Source organism: the organism of the source record quoted next, unplaced genomic scaffold, assembly GCF_019419815.1.
Source record: "Pyrus x bretschneideri cultivar Hongxiangsu unplaced genomic scaffold, Pyrus_bretschneideri_v1 Contig10, whole genome shotgun sequence".
Lineage (NCBI taxonomy): Eukaryota > Viridiplantae > Streptophyta > Magnoliopsida > Rosales > Rosaceae > Pyrus > Pyrus x bretschneideri.
The window spans coordinates 955,355-973,323 of NW_025999391.1; the positions used below are offsets into that span (position 1 = coordinate 955,355).

General features: G+C 38.3%; 3 protein-coding genes across 5 annotated transcripts; 2 read left to right on the plus strand and 1 right to left on the minus strand.

Moving 5' to 3' along the window:
* The first annotated feature begins 659 nt into the window (after positions 1-659).
* On the plus strand, positions 660-2,013 carry LOC125470250. Its single transcript, XM_048569050.1, has 5 exons — positions 660-766; positions 897-1,115; positions 1,227-1,325; positions 1,409-1,489; positions 1,591-2,013. The coding sequence occupies exons 2-5, from the start codon at positions 1,098-1,100 to the stop codon at positions 2,011-2,013; spliced, it is 621 nt and encodes a 206-aa protein (XP_048425007.1). The 5' UTR covers positions 660-766; positions 897-1,097.
* Positions 2,014-3,082: 1,069 nt separating this feature from the next.
* LOC103932390 (dirigent protein 22-like) lies at positions 3,083-3,664 on the plus strand. The gene has a single exon (XM_009341973.3). It carries the CDS (start codon positions 3,083-3,085, stop codon positions 3,662-3,664), a length of 582 nt encoding a protein of 193 aa, XP_009340248.3.
* A 3,034-nt stretch (positions 3,665-6,698) lies between these two features.
* LOC103932389 (translocase of chloroplast 120, chloroplastic) lies at positions 6,699-11,893 on the minus strand. Of its 3 annotated transcripts, none has more exons than XR_664972.3 (3): positions 11,732-11,893; positions 7,404-11,407; positions 6,699-7,048 (listed from the first exon to the last, which is right to left on the minus strand). XR_664972.3 is itself a non-coding variant. In XM_009341972.3 (2 exons), exon 2 carries the CDS (start codon positions 11,374-11,376, stop codon positions 7,501-7,503), a length of 3,876 nt encoding a protein of 1,291 aa, XP_009340247.2. In that variant the 5' UTR covers positions 11,377-11,407; positions 11,732-11,893; the 3' UTR covers positions 7,186-7,500. The 3 variants fall into 3 exon arrangements, 1 of the variants encoding a protein (XP_009340247.2); XR_664975.3 differs by having other exon boundaries at positions 6,699-7,074; XM_009341972.3 differs by lacking the exon at positions 6,699-7,048 and having other exon boundaries at positions 7,186-11,407.
* Positions 11,894-17,969: the final 6,076 nt, after the last annotated feature.

Sequence of the window (17,969 nt, forward strand, 5' to 3'; positions counted from 1 at the left end):
TTCGTTTATAGCCGTCGAAATGGTTTGTCCCGTTACTTGATCTCTTAATGTTTGTTTTTTGCAATTTTTGGCGTATGCGATCTCGAAGCATATACAAACAAGTTTGACGGTTGGATCGTTGAAACTAGTTTCGTACAATGCGTATCCCATCAAAACATTAGCTTCACTAACACTTGGAGTTTATTTATACTTTCATTAAGTATAACATAAGATTTTGTGGTATCCACTTGTGTAAATTGTTTTAAATTGACAATCGAAGCCTGGTGATCACGCTTCCTCCTCCTCCGAAGTCGATGGTGGGGCCTCCCAAACAGGTAGTTTTTTTTCTAATTCTCACTACGTTGTATTTTTTTTTCTATTTTAAAACTATTATTTTATGATTGTGAAAATTTGTTGGATTGTGAAAATATGTTGCGGGTTGTGAATTACTGTTTTAAGGTTTTGGGAAATGATATACTATTAGGGGAGGTTTTGCCTAATTTTTTGTACAAATTTAAGCTTTTTACCATTTAAGTTTTTTTGGGCAGCTAAAAAAAACACCAGGGGGCCTAATCGAATGCTAAAGGAGGCACAGGCTGTACGTATGTCTGCCTCCTTGATCAAGATTGCATATGACTCGCAACATCGTGGAGCGGCTACCTCACAGTAGCATAGCAGCATTGTTACTAGCTGTGGTTATGTTATTCGGAATTGTTGTCCTATGCGGTGGGAGTCTTGGGCACAAATTCCCGAGGAGACGAAGAAACTGGTGCGAGACAAGTTGTCGGTTAGTAAATTAATTTTTAGCCCTTATCATTTTTTTTTTAAATTTTGTTTACAAATATTATAAACCAAAGTATATTATCTTAATATTATTAAATTTCTTAATATTATTTTATTGTTTTTCATATTTGTAGGTCAATTTTGATGTTAAGGACTTATCCCCTGAGGTCAGTGCCTACTTAGAGGGGACCTTAGCAAACCGGTACAAAGATTGGAAGAGCGCTTTTCACACGCATTTTTAGCTATGGGATGATCCGGAGATTGCTCGCCTAGAGGGTTGCCCAAACGAGTTGAGGGACCGGCCAGAGGATTGGGAGTGGCTCTGTAAACATTTTATGGATCCAAAATTTGTGGTATGTACATAATACTTTAATAATTATTTACTGTTTTTGTTATTTTTTTAAGCTTTTTTTAATAATTTCATTCAAATAATCGCACTAACATGTATATTGTATGTTTAACAGAAGAAATCTATTGCTGGCAAGAAAGCTCGGGACTCAAAGACACTTCTCCACCATTCCGGTTCGAAGCCCTTTTCGTATAGGCTTGAGGCACGACGTCAGGTAAAAGTATATTAATTTTTAAATTTTATACATTTTATTCTTTATTATTGACTAATAAAATTTACTTAATGATTTTTTTTTAGGAGGGTTCTAAGTTCCCACAGATTGACTTGTTCAATGACGTTTATGTTCGACCCGGCAATGAGACCGCTAAGGAGCTTCATGTAAGCATATGTAATTCTTATTATTCTTATTTTTACGAATCGTTCAAATATTATTTATATTTTGTTATTGAACATTATATGTTTGTTCTTTATTATTACAGGATGTTATGGTGGAAAAGTCCACTGCTGTTCTCCAAGAAGCAACATCCCAGCTTCCCCCGGAGACCCCGATCGAGGACGTCAATGTACCCGAGGATGCAGATATTCAGATCGTGACTGAGGTCTTGGATCAGAAGTTGGGTCGTCGTTATGGCAAGGTTGTTCGATGTATGGGGAAGGCGGGGGTTCGTGAGACGGCCTCCTCTTCCAGATCGTCCACAGGAGAGGTCAATGCCTTGAAGGAGGAAGTGACAACCCTAAAAGGTCAGCTTGCGGCCCAGGGCGAGCACATTAGGGCCCAGGACGAGAGGATGAGTATGATTGTACAAGCTTTAGCGATGTCCGGCCTCCAGATCCCGATGCCAACACGTGATGTTGCTCCACCTTCAACTTCCCAGCCACTTCACCCAGCTGATACCCAGTAGCATGATGTATCCTAGAAGACTAGTAGTTTTTTTTTTGTGTTTGGACATCATGTGTGTACATTTTTATATATTTTATAATTAAATATTTTTTCTTGGTTTAATAATTATTGTTTAGAATTTCATTACAATATTTATTAAAAATTAAATAAAAAAAATTCTTTGGCCAAAAAAAAAAAAGAAAAAAAAAAAGGGTTTGCGCGACGAAGAAGTGATCTGCGTTGCGCAAAACCACTTTGCGCGACCCTGGTTCTTAGTTGCGCAAAGTTGTTTTGCGCGACACAGGACCTAGGTTGCGCAAAGTGGTTTTGCGTGATGCAGGAAATTCGTCGCGCAAAGTGGTTTTGCGCAACGTAGATCACTTCTTCGTCGCGCAAACCCTGCTTTCACGCACTTAGCGCAACGGTGAATGCGCGACGAACGTCTGTTGGGCTAATTTTTGCATGACGTTTTTTTGACTTTGCGCGACGAAGGTCCTGCGTCGTGCAAAGCCTTTTTTGTACTAGTGGATTTTAAATTTATAGGATTATAAATGTCATCAAATATCAAACAATTAATGTCAAAACTATAAAACTATAAATATTAATAGTAATATAATGAGGTGTACAAAGTCAAGGAACTTTGATCAAACTTTGAATACTATTAAGGTTTTAATCAAAGAATGTCAAGGATTAGAGACCGCATCCAAAGTATTCCTTATATAAATTTTATATAATTAAACCAAGAGAAAGTGGATTAATGACTACATATATGATGGGTTGCATATGAAAATCAATAAAAATTACCGTAAAATTTTATTTTTCACCAAAAACTACTAGGGTAGCCCTTAACATGCCTCCGTCAATGGTGGGAGGTTGGGATCATATCGTTGAAGGATGAAAATGTTGGTCCGACATAAAATCTTAAATACCATAATATTTGACAAAATACAAAACTTTAAAAATGGGCCACCACCAATGGGCAAAACAATTAAAATATAGCTATAGAAAACAAAATATATATTTTGGATGCTTCAAGAGTTCCACTATATAATGCCTCCCTGCCCTTCAAGCTTTGATACATACAGCGAGCAATGGAAAGGGTCGGTACAATACTATTTCTCAACCTTTTGTTCATAACATGCTTGTCCACGCAATTAATGGTACAGAGCGCCATTGAAAACCCTAGGGAGAACATTGACCAATGGTATCAAAACCTCCCCCATGCACAACAGAAGCTGACCATGCTGCACTTCTACTTGCACGAGGTCGTTTTTGGCCCGCATCGGACCTTGGTGACGGTGGCCAACGCATCCAACACCTCCACAACACCACCCTACTTCGGCCTAGTCAACATCTTCGACAACCCCTTGACCAAGGGACCCAAACCCGGTTCCAAGCTCGTTGGTCGGGCGCAAGGGCTATATGGGTTTAGCTCGCAGGAGGAAGTGAGCCTGCTTACGGCTATGAACTTTGTTTTCACGAGTGGGAAGCACAGCGGCAGCAGTCTCACCGTTTTGGGGCGGAACCCGATTGAGCAGTCGGTAAGAGAGTTGCCCATCATCGCCGGAACCGGTGTTTTCCGGTTGGCGCATGGATTTGCATTGGTCAAGACTTATTTCCTTGATACTAGTGGTGCCATTGTTGAATATAATGTTACAATTTTGCATTATTGAATGAGATTTGTGGTGTAAATCGTGTGGGTTCCCATTAAATAAAGTATGTTGAATTTTATTTATTTATTTTATTTTATTTTATTTTTTATGGTCAAGGAAGATTTTATTAACACCAGATTACATACAAAAGGTCACAAAGAGAGAAACATAAACAAGAAAAAAAAGGGGTCAACCAGACAATCCAACAAGAGCCCAGCCAAACAACTAAAGCCGAACGACCAAAAAACACAAAACCAAGAAATCCATTGTAGCCGCCTCCACCGAAACAGTACATCTCGATCTGCACAAATCCATGACCATCACTGAGCATCGCCTCACCAAACTCATCATCCAAACCTGAACAGCTTCTCCGAGCACAGCCATAAAGTAGAGATAACCAACTAAAAGAAATAGAAATCAGTCGACTATCAAGAGAAAGAAGCCCATGGAAAACCATGAGCAACACTGCCAGAAACGGTAGACAATAGAGAGAAGGTGGTGGTGTTGGAAACACCTAAGTTGATTGAAGAACAAGAACTCTACACACCATCTCGATGGAAAGTATGGCTAAAATACGAATACCAAAAGAAGGAGATTGAAGCCCAAATGAACAAGAGGAAGGGATGCCACAAAGATAAAAAAGGAGGACATATTGAGATGTAGAGGAGGAAAACACAGCAGAAAAGGGGAACAGAAAAGATAGAAAAAGAAAGGGGAAATTGGCAACCGACTCCAGCCAAAACTAGAGTCGGAGCCATCGATTTTGAGCAAGATTAGAAACCTTTACAAAAAGAGGGGAAAAACTCTCACAATAGAGTGAAGGTCTCTCATGGAAGGAAAGAAAGAAGTATATTGAATTATTTGGGTAAAGAAAAAGTATTTAAAACCTATTTTCATTAAAGCTATTGTATTTTACACTTAAGCACATTATTCTCATATAATACACGTAAAATGTTACAAACTGTGGCAAATATTCCGCACACAAGAAGTTGTAGGACGTTGCCAAATGACAAGTGGCTTGCCTTGTGGTTTATGCAGCCGAAATTTTGTACTTTGTGTTTGGATTTGATGAGCAAACTTTTGAATTCTTTGCCGGCGATATGAAAGATAAGGACAATGATTGTATGCATTCTCATCTTCGGTGTTCTCCTGTTTTGTAGGGTCACAGTTAAGCCATATCAACATTTTATATTAATTTTTTTTATAGATAATAAGACAAAAATAAATAGTAATATAAAATGTTGACGTGGCTTAACCATGACCACACAAACAATAGGGCACGAGAGGACACCGAAAGTGGGAGGGTAGACAATCCTTGTCCAAAAGATAATGCACCTAAAAACATATTTATATGAGCCATTGGTGTACCCTTAAGATAATGAATACTATAATCATCACAACTTTTTGTTTTGGAAGTTTTAACGAAAAATCCACGGTACTGTTCACTTTAACGTAAAACCATATTTTTACACTAAAAAGTCAATTCTAGTACTATTCACTTTACCTTTTATTTTGTCATTATCATTAAAACTGAAAGTTTTCAAGCCATTTTCATTAGTTTTCCTTTTTTTTTTTTTTTCAATTAAAATGATATGGAAGCAGAGTTGGATGTATGTTGTTTAAATTAAATAAGGGTAGTCATTCAATACTACGGTCTGGTGGTATTCCTGTTCATTTGGAAGTGAGAGGTCTTCGGTTTGAATCTTATGGATGACGAATTCGATACCAAATTAGGTTGCCTATTGTGTGGTTCAGCACTCTTCCCTTAGTGTAAAAATATCGATGTAGTAAAAAAATTAAATAAGAGTTGAAAGTTGAACCAAATTAGAAAATGAAGTTGTAGACCTTTAACGTTGCTCTTTTACGTTAATAAAGAACAGGGTCTGATATCCACACTTCTTTTTATTTTTAACATACCTCTTATTAATTTATATCATTTGATCTTTTTCAATTCATTCAATCCAACGGCCAAAAATTAAGTGGCCGAAAATTAAGAGGGTGTGAGAAGTAAAAAAGAATTGCACACCCCTAAAAAACAAGTTACAACTTTGATCTTTTTACTGTTTCATTGAGCAAGTTAAAGAAATTCCAAACGGAAAATGACGGTGTTTCGAGTTTGAGTTTTAAGGTTCCAGAATTAATAGTTTAACTTGATGGAGGTATAAATCTAGAAACGAGTACAGTAGTGTTACTAACTTACTAGTGGAGGAAACGGCTATGATGGTTGTGGAAACGGCGACGGTAGTGATGGGAAAGCGGTAGTCACGGTGATAGTGGCGGCATAACAGTGAGAGTGGTGGTGATGGCCGTGGTAATGCGGTGGTAGCCGAGGTGATAGTGATAATGGTTATCCGTTAGTGCTCAAAATAATTTCATAGGATAATTCAAGACACTACAATCAAAATCTTAAATGATAATGCAAAAGGAGATTTTATTTGACTTATATAACATCTTTTTATACCCAACTTACCTTTTACACTCATATTATTTTTAATTCAAGAACCAACTTCTATTTAAACAAAATTTACTACCTAAAATACTATCGCAACTCAATTCATTATGTAAATTTATCTTTACACTAAATCAGAAAATAAAATTCCAAAATCAAAGAAATGTTGTGCAGACCAGTGAAGTTTGAATATTAAACTGTAATTCCTCAAGACAAACTAAAAGGCTCGGAGCTCAAGTAATTAATAGCATTTACAAGCATCTCACGTCCTGTGTTCCATTCACCACTCCCAAGGCCGTCGCCTTCAAAGATGTATACAAAATTTCAACAGTATGAAAACACCTAAACCAAATATATCACTTGAAAGGGTGCCGCCGGTCATTGGTTGTTATCCCTTTTGGCACCTTGCAAGTAGAACCTAGCAATTGGCAGTCTTCTAATATCACAGTAAATTCGAAATTATGAGCCACACACCGCGACAGGAAAACTGAGCCAAGTCAAGGCAAGCATTACCAAGACTAGTAATAGTCCTGTCTTCTAAAGAAGAAAATGAAACCTCGTAACTCCGATCTAATCACTCGAGCAACGGCACAACTCTTAAAAATCTAAACGGAAAAATGAACTCCCGGTGCATTACAAAGAAGAGTTTACAATGGTCTAACTGATGCACGATTCTTAATTCTGTCAAAATTGCATTACAAACACGAGAAGAAGAAAAACAGCGTTGAGCAAAAGATAACCTCGTTATTTTCCACCATCCTGCGGATGACTCCCCCTACTAGAAGAGAATCTGAGGAATGCTATTGGTGCTGCTCTTTTCCTTCCCTCACAAAAACGAGTGGAAGGACAGGGTTAAAGCAGAAAATTATTCATACTCCAGGCTTCCTTTAGGTGCAGCTCACATTGATCAAACACCAACAGCAAAAGACTAAAAACTTGGTCATTTTCAAAGCCCTCTGCCATGCACAAACAATATCAATGACTGAAAGTAAACACTCGGTTTCATATTCAAGGCCCTCAACCATCCACAAACAATATAAAGTAAATGAAATGCGTATTGAATTACGAGCATGAGAACCTAAATAAGCAGAGATTGGAAGCGATACCAAGCAATCAACAACTTTGGCAATATAAATGAATTTTCACACCCATATAGATAATTAAGACAAAGGCCTGAGTGAAATAGAAGCAACACCACGTCCACTACCTTAATTTAACAACTGCCAATATATAGTTACGAAGCTAAAATCACTACGATCAATTAAATACTAGATTGAAAGGACATGAAACCAGCAGCTTAGAATCACTCACTTGTGGTGATGGCCATCACAGGATGAACTCCTCACTCACTCTTGATGACGACCTATACCTCAATGCTGCCACGGCACAATCATTATTCTAATTTTCATCATTGTCCATACTGCAACTGTTGAGGAAAAGTGAAAAACTTTCTGAGCAGAGGAACAAGGCCAATCAAAGCTAACTGAAGCTGTTCAGAGCTATTTAAGCGCAAGCTGAGTTGTCCTGCCCCCCTATTGTTCAAATTGGCACGAGCAATCAGGTTCGTATGCCGTCCAACAGGAATCTGAGACTGTATATTGCACCCTATGGCAAGATCTCCATGCCAATCCATGACTGAGAGCCCAAGGGTTGATAGGGAACGACCCAAAGGATGGTCTTTGTCTCTCAACTGAGCCTCCAAACTACCACCATAAGCAACGTCACCACGGGCAGTCATTGCGCCACCAGTCATAATCAATTGGAACCGTTTATTAGCAATAAATTTGTCTTCAACTTTCATACCAGCCGATAAAGCATCACCCAGGAGAGTAACTGAGAGACCAGCCGTAGCCTTATTCTTCCTAAAATTACTGATCCTTGTGTCACTTCGTAGAGTATAAGCCAAGTCCTTTCCAACAGTCTGCATATCAAACCCGAATGAAGTCGCTTTCCCTTCTCCATGCTTTATTGAAGTAGCAATTTCCATTTGGACATTGGCGTCCTTCTTATCCTTGGTAACCTGGCCAGAAAAAGATAAGGGTATCTTTTCTTTAACAACAAACAGTCTTTCTGCATTTATACCCTCATAACCAACATCATGATCCCAACCATGCTGTTCCAGAACAGGTCTTACGAGCCACTGGTTGGAGGAATCTAGGTACCGGTAACGGTGAGTTGGATTATCAGAATCAAAGGAAGCAGGCAATGCCAAATCTGGCATGGGAATAGGTACAGATGCTGCACCAGAACTCTCTTCTTCAACATTTTCGACATAATCACTTGGCAGTTCCTTCGCTGCAGCTGCCATTTTTTTCATCAACTTCCGTCGCTTTTTTTCCTCCTTCAATTGTTTCTTCATAAAGAGCTTTTCCCTGTACTCTAACTCATCAAAATATGCCTTTTTCTGTGCTTTAGACAGTTTTTCCACCTGGGCCTTGGTCAAACGTCTGAATGGGGGCAATTCATCAAATTCTGATTCATCATCAGAATCTGAAGATTCATCCAGATCATCATCTAGACTGTCATCCTCACCAAACTGCTCCTCAGGCAGCTTCAACTGTGGTCTTGACTGAAGGAGTGATGAAAGCAAGAAAGGTAAAGGAGGTGCCCTAGTTCGAGTTGCAAAAGGTTTTCCAGGTGGACTATCTTGCAACTTCAATAATGCATTTGCTTCGGCCAGAATCTTGGATGCAAAGGAGAGCAACAACAAATGAGGCTTCCAAACCTGACCATTTGGCAAGACTCTTTGCCCAGCCCTATTAGTTCTGCAAGCGGAGTGGTTCTCTACTAATGAAACAGGATTCATGAGGCGCATATCCCCGGCTGCCTGACGAATGGCTTGCTGAACAACATGAGATCGTGAAGTGACAAACATGTCATAACTAGAAGCGGCACCATTTGGGCCCTCAGGTGGAGCTGATCCAGCATGAGTCAGAACCACAATTGCATTGAACCAAATAGAGGCCCCGAAAATGTCTGTGATGGTGCGCAAGAGTGGCATATCGCTAAAATCTCTGCTCTGCATGTCCAACCTATCAAAATACAACACAATATCCGGAGGTGTTTTCTTGATAAAGCGCTTAACATTGAGGAGAGTCTTCTCATTCTGTCCCTGGTCTGACCAGGAAGGTAAAAGTCCAGGTGTGTCAATGACCCGTACCTTAATCCCTTGCACAGTACCCACAACATCCTGAACTTTCTTTGTCCCCATCTGAAAAGCATCAGTAGTGAACTTCTTTTCATCAAATATAGAATTGATGGTTGCGCTTTTACCAACTCCTGACTTTCCAAGAACCATAATGGTACAAGCAAAATCAAGGGGTTCATTCCCCGATGCCTCAAGCTGTTCCGCCATCGCACTTGCACGGTCAAAACTAAAGGCACCAACACGGCCCCCATTTCTACCACGCAGCTGCTCAGCTAATCCCAATCTGTACAAAACCTGAGCCACAACAACATTATGCGGAGTCTGCCCAAGTCTATGTGCAAGACGTAAAAATTTCACTCTTATCATCTGAAGCTTTTCACGAGTCTCATCAGACTCCTCTGCCTCTCCATTAACAGGGTCCTCAATTTGCTGGTTTTGCACATGAGATATTGTACCATTCACTCGAGGATGCTGTACCACCCTAGGAGAAGGTTCCAAAAGTGGGGCAGCACGACCAAGGCCAGCTGGACGAGCAGGAGGGGGACTTGGTTGTGTAGAATTTAAAGATGAAGAAAGAGCTGGTGCAGGCTGAATCTCTTGTTCTTTGTTCACTTTAGTGATTCCCCTTTCTCCCTGAATGTTTTCTTTCTTTTCAGGCTCTTCAGGCACAGCAATGTTGTCGCGAACTTCACATGCAATTTCACCAACTCGCTGAGGTTGATCAACTTTGTTACTTTTTGTTCTCAAATTAGTGGCTCCATCCTGAATCGTCTCTGTTTTCTCAGTTGCAGATGTTTCAGAAAGAGCTGAGATCTCCCTTTCTGATGTCACAATCCTTTCCTCACCACCCTCCCCAGACAGCTGTTTAGCAGATGAAACGCTTTTTGGTTCAGATTTTTCCTCGTGATGCTCTGAACCCGGCACAGTGAAAGAGTCCTTCACTTCCCCATTACTGAAACCTTGATGTTCAGCATCTGTAACAGTCAAAGTATCTTTCGGTTTTTCAGTCTTATTATCCTCCTGCTTTTCTTCAATGCTAAGGGTGGCATCATTTGAATCAGCACTATGACCTTCCTGATGCACTGTATCCATGTTTCTATCATGCAGTTCTACACCATTATCATCTTGAAGCTTCAAAGGAACGCCATCTGAAGCACTTGCTAGGTCCACAGTCTTCTCATCCTGATTCTCAATGCTCAAGGAATTCTCCTCTAACTCCTGACTATTACCAGCTTCCTTCAAAATCTCCTTAGTAAATTCAGTTACTTGAGGAGAATCAAGATCTTCAGTATCTAATTTTTCATCTGTAGGCACTGGCTCTGAAGTTGAACTATCAATATCATTCCTCTCAGGCTCCTTATTCTTAAGAACTGCATTGGGCTTTGAATCAACCTCATCCACATCTGTCAAACCTGCTACTTCCGCACCAGTAATAATCTCAGAAACTTCTTTCACCTCAACGTCTTGGCTACCCACCAATCCATCATCCACAAGTCCATTTGATTCAAAATTGACTTTTTCAAACTTCATATTCTCAAGAACTACAGACTTTACATCAGCCTCATCCCCACCTGTCAATCCTGCTATTCCTCCACCAGCCCCAACCTGAGTAACCTCTTTTACTCCATCTTCTTGGCTGCCCACCAACCCATCATCTGTCAATCCATTTGTTTCCTCACTGACTACTTCTTTTATAGTCTGTCCATCATCAATTCCAACTGGCACTCCAACCTCATCATCACTGTTCTTACCCACCATGTTTTCCACCTTCACTTCACCTGCCACGATTGCCTCCTCCCCATCATCACCATCAGATTTCCCAACCTCATCAGGAACTTCAATTGCCTCTTCAAACTTTTCGACATTAGGACTCTCTATAAGAGAGTCCAACCCCAAACCACCAACCATCTCAGCCTTTCTTTCTTCACCAACAGCAGCAGCATCCACTAAATCCTTTTTGCTCCCCTGCTGCTGCAAATTTTCCTGTGTCTTTATTGCCTCCTTAAAAACCTCATCTTCGGCGTCATCCTTGAGTCCATTAGACCCCTCTACAACCCTCTCCTCAACAACCTCAACTTCCACACTCTTGTTCTCCCCCACTTCAGACCCACCAGCATTCTTATCACCATTTTCCATCCCCAAATCCTCAGAATGCAGCCTCAAAACCCTAGATTCACAAAAACCAGGAAAAACCCAATTATCAAGCTTTGGAATGAACATATAAAAACCTTTTTAGCATCAGATTATTCAACTTATATCCCCAAAAATTGAACATTTCCAGTACGTATCTATCAATCACTAATAACAAAAACCAATTGAAACGAAACACCACAGATCCTAGCTTTATTTTTTATTAGGGTTTATGCAGAAAAAAGAATTAACAAAAAAAAAAAAAAACAACAACAATACGAGACAGAAAAGGAGAGTAATTAGAAATAATGCAGAAAAGGAGAGCAATTATAAAATAATAAATAGCAGATAAAAAGCTTACCAGGTTTTCTGGGTTAACAGAGATAAAGGCTCTCTGCCTTTCGCCTCGCTTCGATTCAGAGAGGAGAGAGAGAGAGAGAGAGAGAGAGAGAGAGACTGAGGCTCGAGGATTTTCTTCTAGTTTGTGAATCCGATATCTGTACTAGGCTTCATTGCTTCAACCAGCAGAGTAATTAAAGGATAAGAGTCTGATGGACGGTCACAAATGATTCTGGGGATTTCATCTGACGGTCAAGAGTTTTTCATCGGTATCATCGTGAAAGTCGTCAATCAGGATGACGTGGACGGGGAACCTGGAAAAGGGATCTCTGTTGGGTCTACTATTTGCCTGGTGGGCTTTTCGCACGTGCGGATCAGCGGCGGGTTTGGTGGCTCTTTCAGTTGTCACGTGACTTGTGCCCACCGTCCGATTGGACGACTAGTTGATGATGATCATCAACTCTTTTGATTGATCACGACGACGGATGTGGGAAGGTGTTCGTTTGCTTGTCCAATTTTTACGAGTGATATCACGTGACGGTCACGTGGTAAATTTAGGGCACCACTTTCCAAGCAGTTGCACGAGCCTCTCTTCCTTTGAATCGATGGTTGGATATTTTGAGTAAAAAAATGTGGTTGAGGAAATGATTTCTCCTACATACTAGAAAAAGAAAAGACTCATCTAAAGAGTCCCTCCAATCAGATCCTTGCATTAAAAATTTATGTAGTTTTCAATCCTTTTTCTAGACATTCTAGAAATCTCATGATTGTGTTCGTTCATTGTATATCGTACAATTAGTTTTGGTTAGGTACTATTTATAATTAATTTTAAATTTTAAATTTTAAACTATTTCTGACCGCATAATGTCTGATGAACAGACACAATCACTGAATCCCTACAATCCCCATAAAAAAGATCCGATGAGGATCCTTTTCCGTTTCCAAGAATTTGCTTTGGAGTTTGGGCAGTTCACATTTATAAGAGGATAATGTTAAGACATACTCTAACTTTTAGAGTAAAACTCAAATTTTAGATTATAAATCTACTCCAACTTGCTCCAACGGTTCAACCCATGAGTCAAATATGAGTTTTACCCAAAACTCATTTTTAGGCAAATTTAGCCTAGAATTCAACCTGGGTTAGTCCACCATATATATGTACTTTTTTTAGTTTTATATTATAAATTCATTGAATTCAACGGCTAAAATCTAATACGATCAAATCTAACAGTAACGAAAAAGATCTAATGATTCAAATTTAAATCCAATGGCTAAAATAATTTTTTTTAAATTCTTTCATGTATTTCATATTCCGTTCCACGAGTTTCATGATACCAGTTTAGTGATTTTTTAATATTTATAAAAATCTAAATATTTTTAAGTTAAAATCTTCATAAAATTAAATTATGATAGTCTACATAATTTCTTTTTCTTTTTTTAAAGTTACTTTAACAATTCTAAATTTATTTTTTAATGATCTCAGACTAAAAATTTAACCCAGACGGGTTGGAGCAGAAAACATGTTTCTGGCTTAAAACCTAAATTTTTTAGGTTAAAATTTTTAGGTTTTAACCCAAGGATTGGAGATGGTCTAAGGAGACCAAATTTTTTAAACCAAATTTGTAAACCAAATGATATAATTGTTGATGATTGGATTATTAATTAAAAGTTGATTAACATGCTTATTTTCTATTGGTGACACATCATTTGATTTGCAAATTTGGTTTAGAATTTTAATCTTTTTAGCATTACTCTTTGTCATAGGGTGCCTTACTTGCGTTATGATTGTATGTTTAACGAGAGTTTTTATCGTTTATAACCAAAATTTGGTCTCTCAATACATAAATAGAAATGCTAAGCATCACAAAGTGATATTTCTTACGAACTCTCAATTCTCGTGCTAATATTATAAAACAACCAAAAATATGAAGTAGCAAAGAGTCCATGAAGAGTCCCACTTTTGAGAGTCTCTTTAATATTTCTCATTCATAAATATCAATGGCAATATAGCCAGTCAAATTCAAATCTTGCAGGTAATCGATCTAAATGGTTCAGCTCTAGGATTAAATTTCGTCTATGTAAATTTTTTTTGTTTTGAGTTCAGTTATGGTTATGTTAGGAATAAATACAGAGGATAATTGACTTACAAATGCTTTATTTGATTTTTACAAAATGAACAGTGGACACATAGTTACACAATGGGTATTTTGCTATGCATTTAGGATCAGACTCATATGTGGGTTTTGGAATACCTTGATTACTTCTTGGTGAAAGTTGTGATAGTGGTAGAACATCTAGTACTGGAGGAGATTGGTTATGGCTATCGGGATCAGGCAAAGGGAAAATCGTGGATACCTCTGCCTCCGGCTGTACTATTGCTCAATGCTAGCTGCTGGTACATCGGTGTCAACTGTTGAACTCTCAGAATTGGTCTGGTTCATTAACAAATGTTGGTAGCTCGATGTTGATGGTAATTGGGTTGGATAATTGCTACATCTCTTAACCGTTTTATTACATCTCTCAACAGTATTAGACACAACAATAGAGTCAAACGTCTGTACTTCATGTTGCCTCTCCCCCTAAAGTGAAGACTCAAATGTCGGATAATACATAACGGACTTGTTGAACGACACATCCATGGTGACAAGTGTCTTCTTGGTGGGAGGATGATAGCAATGACACCTTTTTTTACGACATGCATACCCAACAAAGATGCATTTCAAAGCTCTAGGTTCCAACTTAACTACGTTGTTGCTTATGGAAATGTATGTAAGCAACATATCCAAAAACATGTGGCGGCAGATTCAATGTAGGTGGTGTGGCACTAAGTAAGTGTAAAGTATCATGTGGAGTTTGAAAATCAATAGTGCAAGATGTCACCTTGTTAATCAAGTAAACAACAGAAACAAGGGCTTCACCCCAATAATACAATGGTACATTTGCATCAAACAAAGATGATCGGACTACATTGAAAAGATGTCTATTTTTCCCTTAGTAATACTAGTGGTGTATACGGGCAAGTTATCTGATGAACAATACTATGATCATTAAGAAAGGTTTGGAGATCATTATTTACATATTCTTAGCCATTATCACTACAAAGTACGGGTACCTGTGCTTTTATATTGAACTGTCTCATTTTATGGAATTTCTGAAATGCAGAAAACATGTCGCTCTTGTTTTTCATCAAAACAACCCACGCCATGCGAGTGCAATCATCAATAAAGGTTACAAACGAATAGGCACTGCCTAAAGTAGCAAGCTTAGATAGACCCAACTATCGTAATGAACTAACATAAATGGTACCAAACTTTTAGTCAAACTAGGTGAAATTGAAAACATCACATTGGCCATAAGCTAGTTCACAAACATCACACTTAAAAAACAAAGTCAGAAATAGTTTCTATAAATAATCAAACGAGGCATGTCCTAAATGATAATGCCACAACCAAATCTCAGACATAGACTTTAGCTCCACCAGAGAACTATTAATTGACAAAGCTTGAGTCAAACGACGATTGCTCTCTAATGTCAAGTCCAGGTAATACAACTTCCACTTCCTAGTGCCATAACCAATTGTCCTCCAAGTTTGAATGTCCTTAAACACAAAAAATGAGGCAAAAAAAAAACAAAAAAAACAACAACGACAACAACCAAACAATGTAAGATAATGCTTATTTGAGCCATAAAAAAAAACAATAGATTATAAGCAAGTAACGAAACCATGAGAACTGTATCAAGGTTAATATTATTAGTAAGGGATATCGTAGCTCTCCAAAAATAAGGGTGGCACCATCATCAATCATGGTAATAGTCTAAATAGATGGTCTTATGTTTCAAACATGTTTAGAATCAAATGTCATACATATATGTAGTAGCACCAGAGTCAATTATCTAAGTATTATTCTTAACAGAATAAAAAGCTTGTTACCTATAGAAGTGATTAAGGTCGTGGCTAGCTCAACCATAAGTTCTGGTTCATCCTTTGTCTTAGCAATGGCATCACGTTATTGGTTGTGGTAAGGTTCACAATTTTTAACTCGCCCTTCGGGATAACCAATTAGCTCGTAGTATATAGCTTTTGAGTGATAAGGAAGATTGCAATAGGCATACTTGCTACGCTCATTGCATTCAGATGAATCAGTGTACGGTCGACCCCCTAAACCAAATGAATTAGACCGATTCTGTGGCGATTACGAACAACCATTGCTTCAGTCTTCTCCTTCTCACCCTTCATAACATCTTTCATGTTTGACTCGCAACGTACATAGGCATATAATGGTTCAAGGCCTGAGTTGGTTCTTTGCTTATAATCTCACCAAGAACTTATTCAAATTTATCAGCAAGGCCTCCTAGGAAAAGTTAAACTCGTTACCACTCATGTGATTCATGATAAATCTTAATATCTTTTTCACAAAGCATGGATAACTTACTGTAATGATCTAACTCTTGACAATTTTAAGTGAGTTCACCAAAGTAGGTAGACACAAGTCATCCATTTTTTCGGAGGTGAGATACCTTCTGACTCAAGGTATACAATCGCACTTCGTTCTTTTCATCAAAGAAAGCAATCTTCAAGGCTTTCCAGATGTTAGTTGCAGTCAGTAAGCGAATATATCGCTTCCTCAGCTCTGGCTTCATGGAGGATAGAAGCTAGCTCCTGACTTTCTGGTCTCGAAGTACTAATCATCGTACTTGGGATCGTCTTTGGCTGGAACCTTACTCGAGCCACAAAAAATATCCCATCTTCTTTCGTCCGCCTATGTGCATCTCAATGAGAGGTGCCCATAGGTCATAGTTGTGTTCATTTAACAACACTCCAATATTAAAATTGAAGTTGTCTGACTGAACAAGGAAAATATAATATCGGACAAGGAGGAAAATAAAACTAATTACAAATGTCAACATATGGATGTGTTGGTCTATCTATTTTCCCAAAACAATTTAGGAAATTTACTAAAATGTATGCTATATATATATAGTCACTTGGTTTTGATACCAAATGGGGCGGAATGGCGGAATATCTAATGATAATAACAATGAGAGCAATTGAACCAAAGGCAATGATGATCATAATTGAATGAACTGTTACTTGAATTATTAGAAATAAGATGTGGAGGATAACCAGGATTAAATATGCCATGAAACCAACTGTTATAAACAAATAGAAAGAATTGAACAAATGATTGGTCTGTGTTTACCTTGAATTTGAGATATTCGATGAATTGACTGTGAGTAAGGATTTTATACCATTCAAAATCAATTGTTATGAAAATATTCTTCATAATGAAAATAATGAATTTAAAATAATGATGCAAATATAATTTGAAAATAAGTTTTATTGCAAAACTTACATTGGAATTTACAATTGATTTACTGACGATTGAGTCAGCAAATAAGAAAATGACTGATGAAAATAATATTAGTGTACGCAGGCATCCTTGACATTTGAAAATTAAAAGCGTTTACAATTTTGATTTCTTTGGGTACAGTGTGAACTCAAAGAAAGTTTTTACTGAGAAATTATGGAAATTCGAAACTTGATGTTTCCTTCAACTGAGTCCCCTTCATATAGACTTGGATGATTGATTGCTTTACTGTGGAAGCACGCGATGGATGGTAACTTGCTTGCTACTGTTGATGAATATTGGTCTTGTTAATTACTACTTTTACTGTGGAATGTGCAGATGACTGAATGATTCCTTGCTTTGTCGGACTTATTGATGAAACTTTGTCCGAAAGCTTCACATGGTGACTTTGGAAAGATGATTGAATTTCCACATGGTAATTGTCCTAGTGTTCACATGGTGACTTGACATGATGACTGAAGCTTCACATGGTGATTAATTGTCTTCACATGGCTTTATGCAAAAGGGTCTTGGGAATCCTGGTAGTCGACCCACTTAGTGGACTGTGTTTTTTAGCTTGCTGAGTTGGATGGTTATTGTGAGGATGCGTTTGAAGATTCGGAGTCTACGGCTTCTTCTTCTTCTTCAGTATAGAGCATCGCTACTTCTGCAAGTAATTGTTGAGCTAGGTCTTTGAGTTAGGTGGCTTTTTCTTTGCTTTTTAAGCTAGTTAACATGGATGATTTGGTTGTTCCTTTAAGTGATGATGATGAACTAATGTCCAATAATGACTGTTCTGGGATGAATGGCAGAGATGGTTGTGCTGGCTGTACCGGAATTAATGGAGATGAAGTAATGGGAAATTCTATGAGGACCTGACTGATGGTCTTCTGATGGTTGAATTTATCTCAC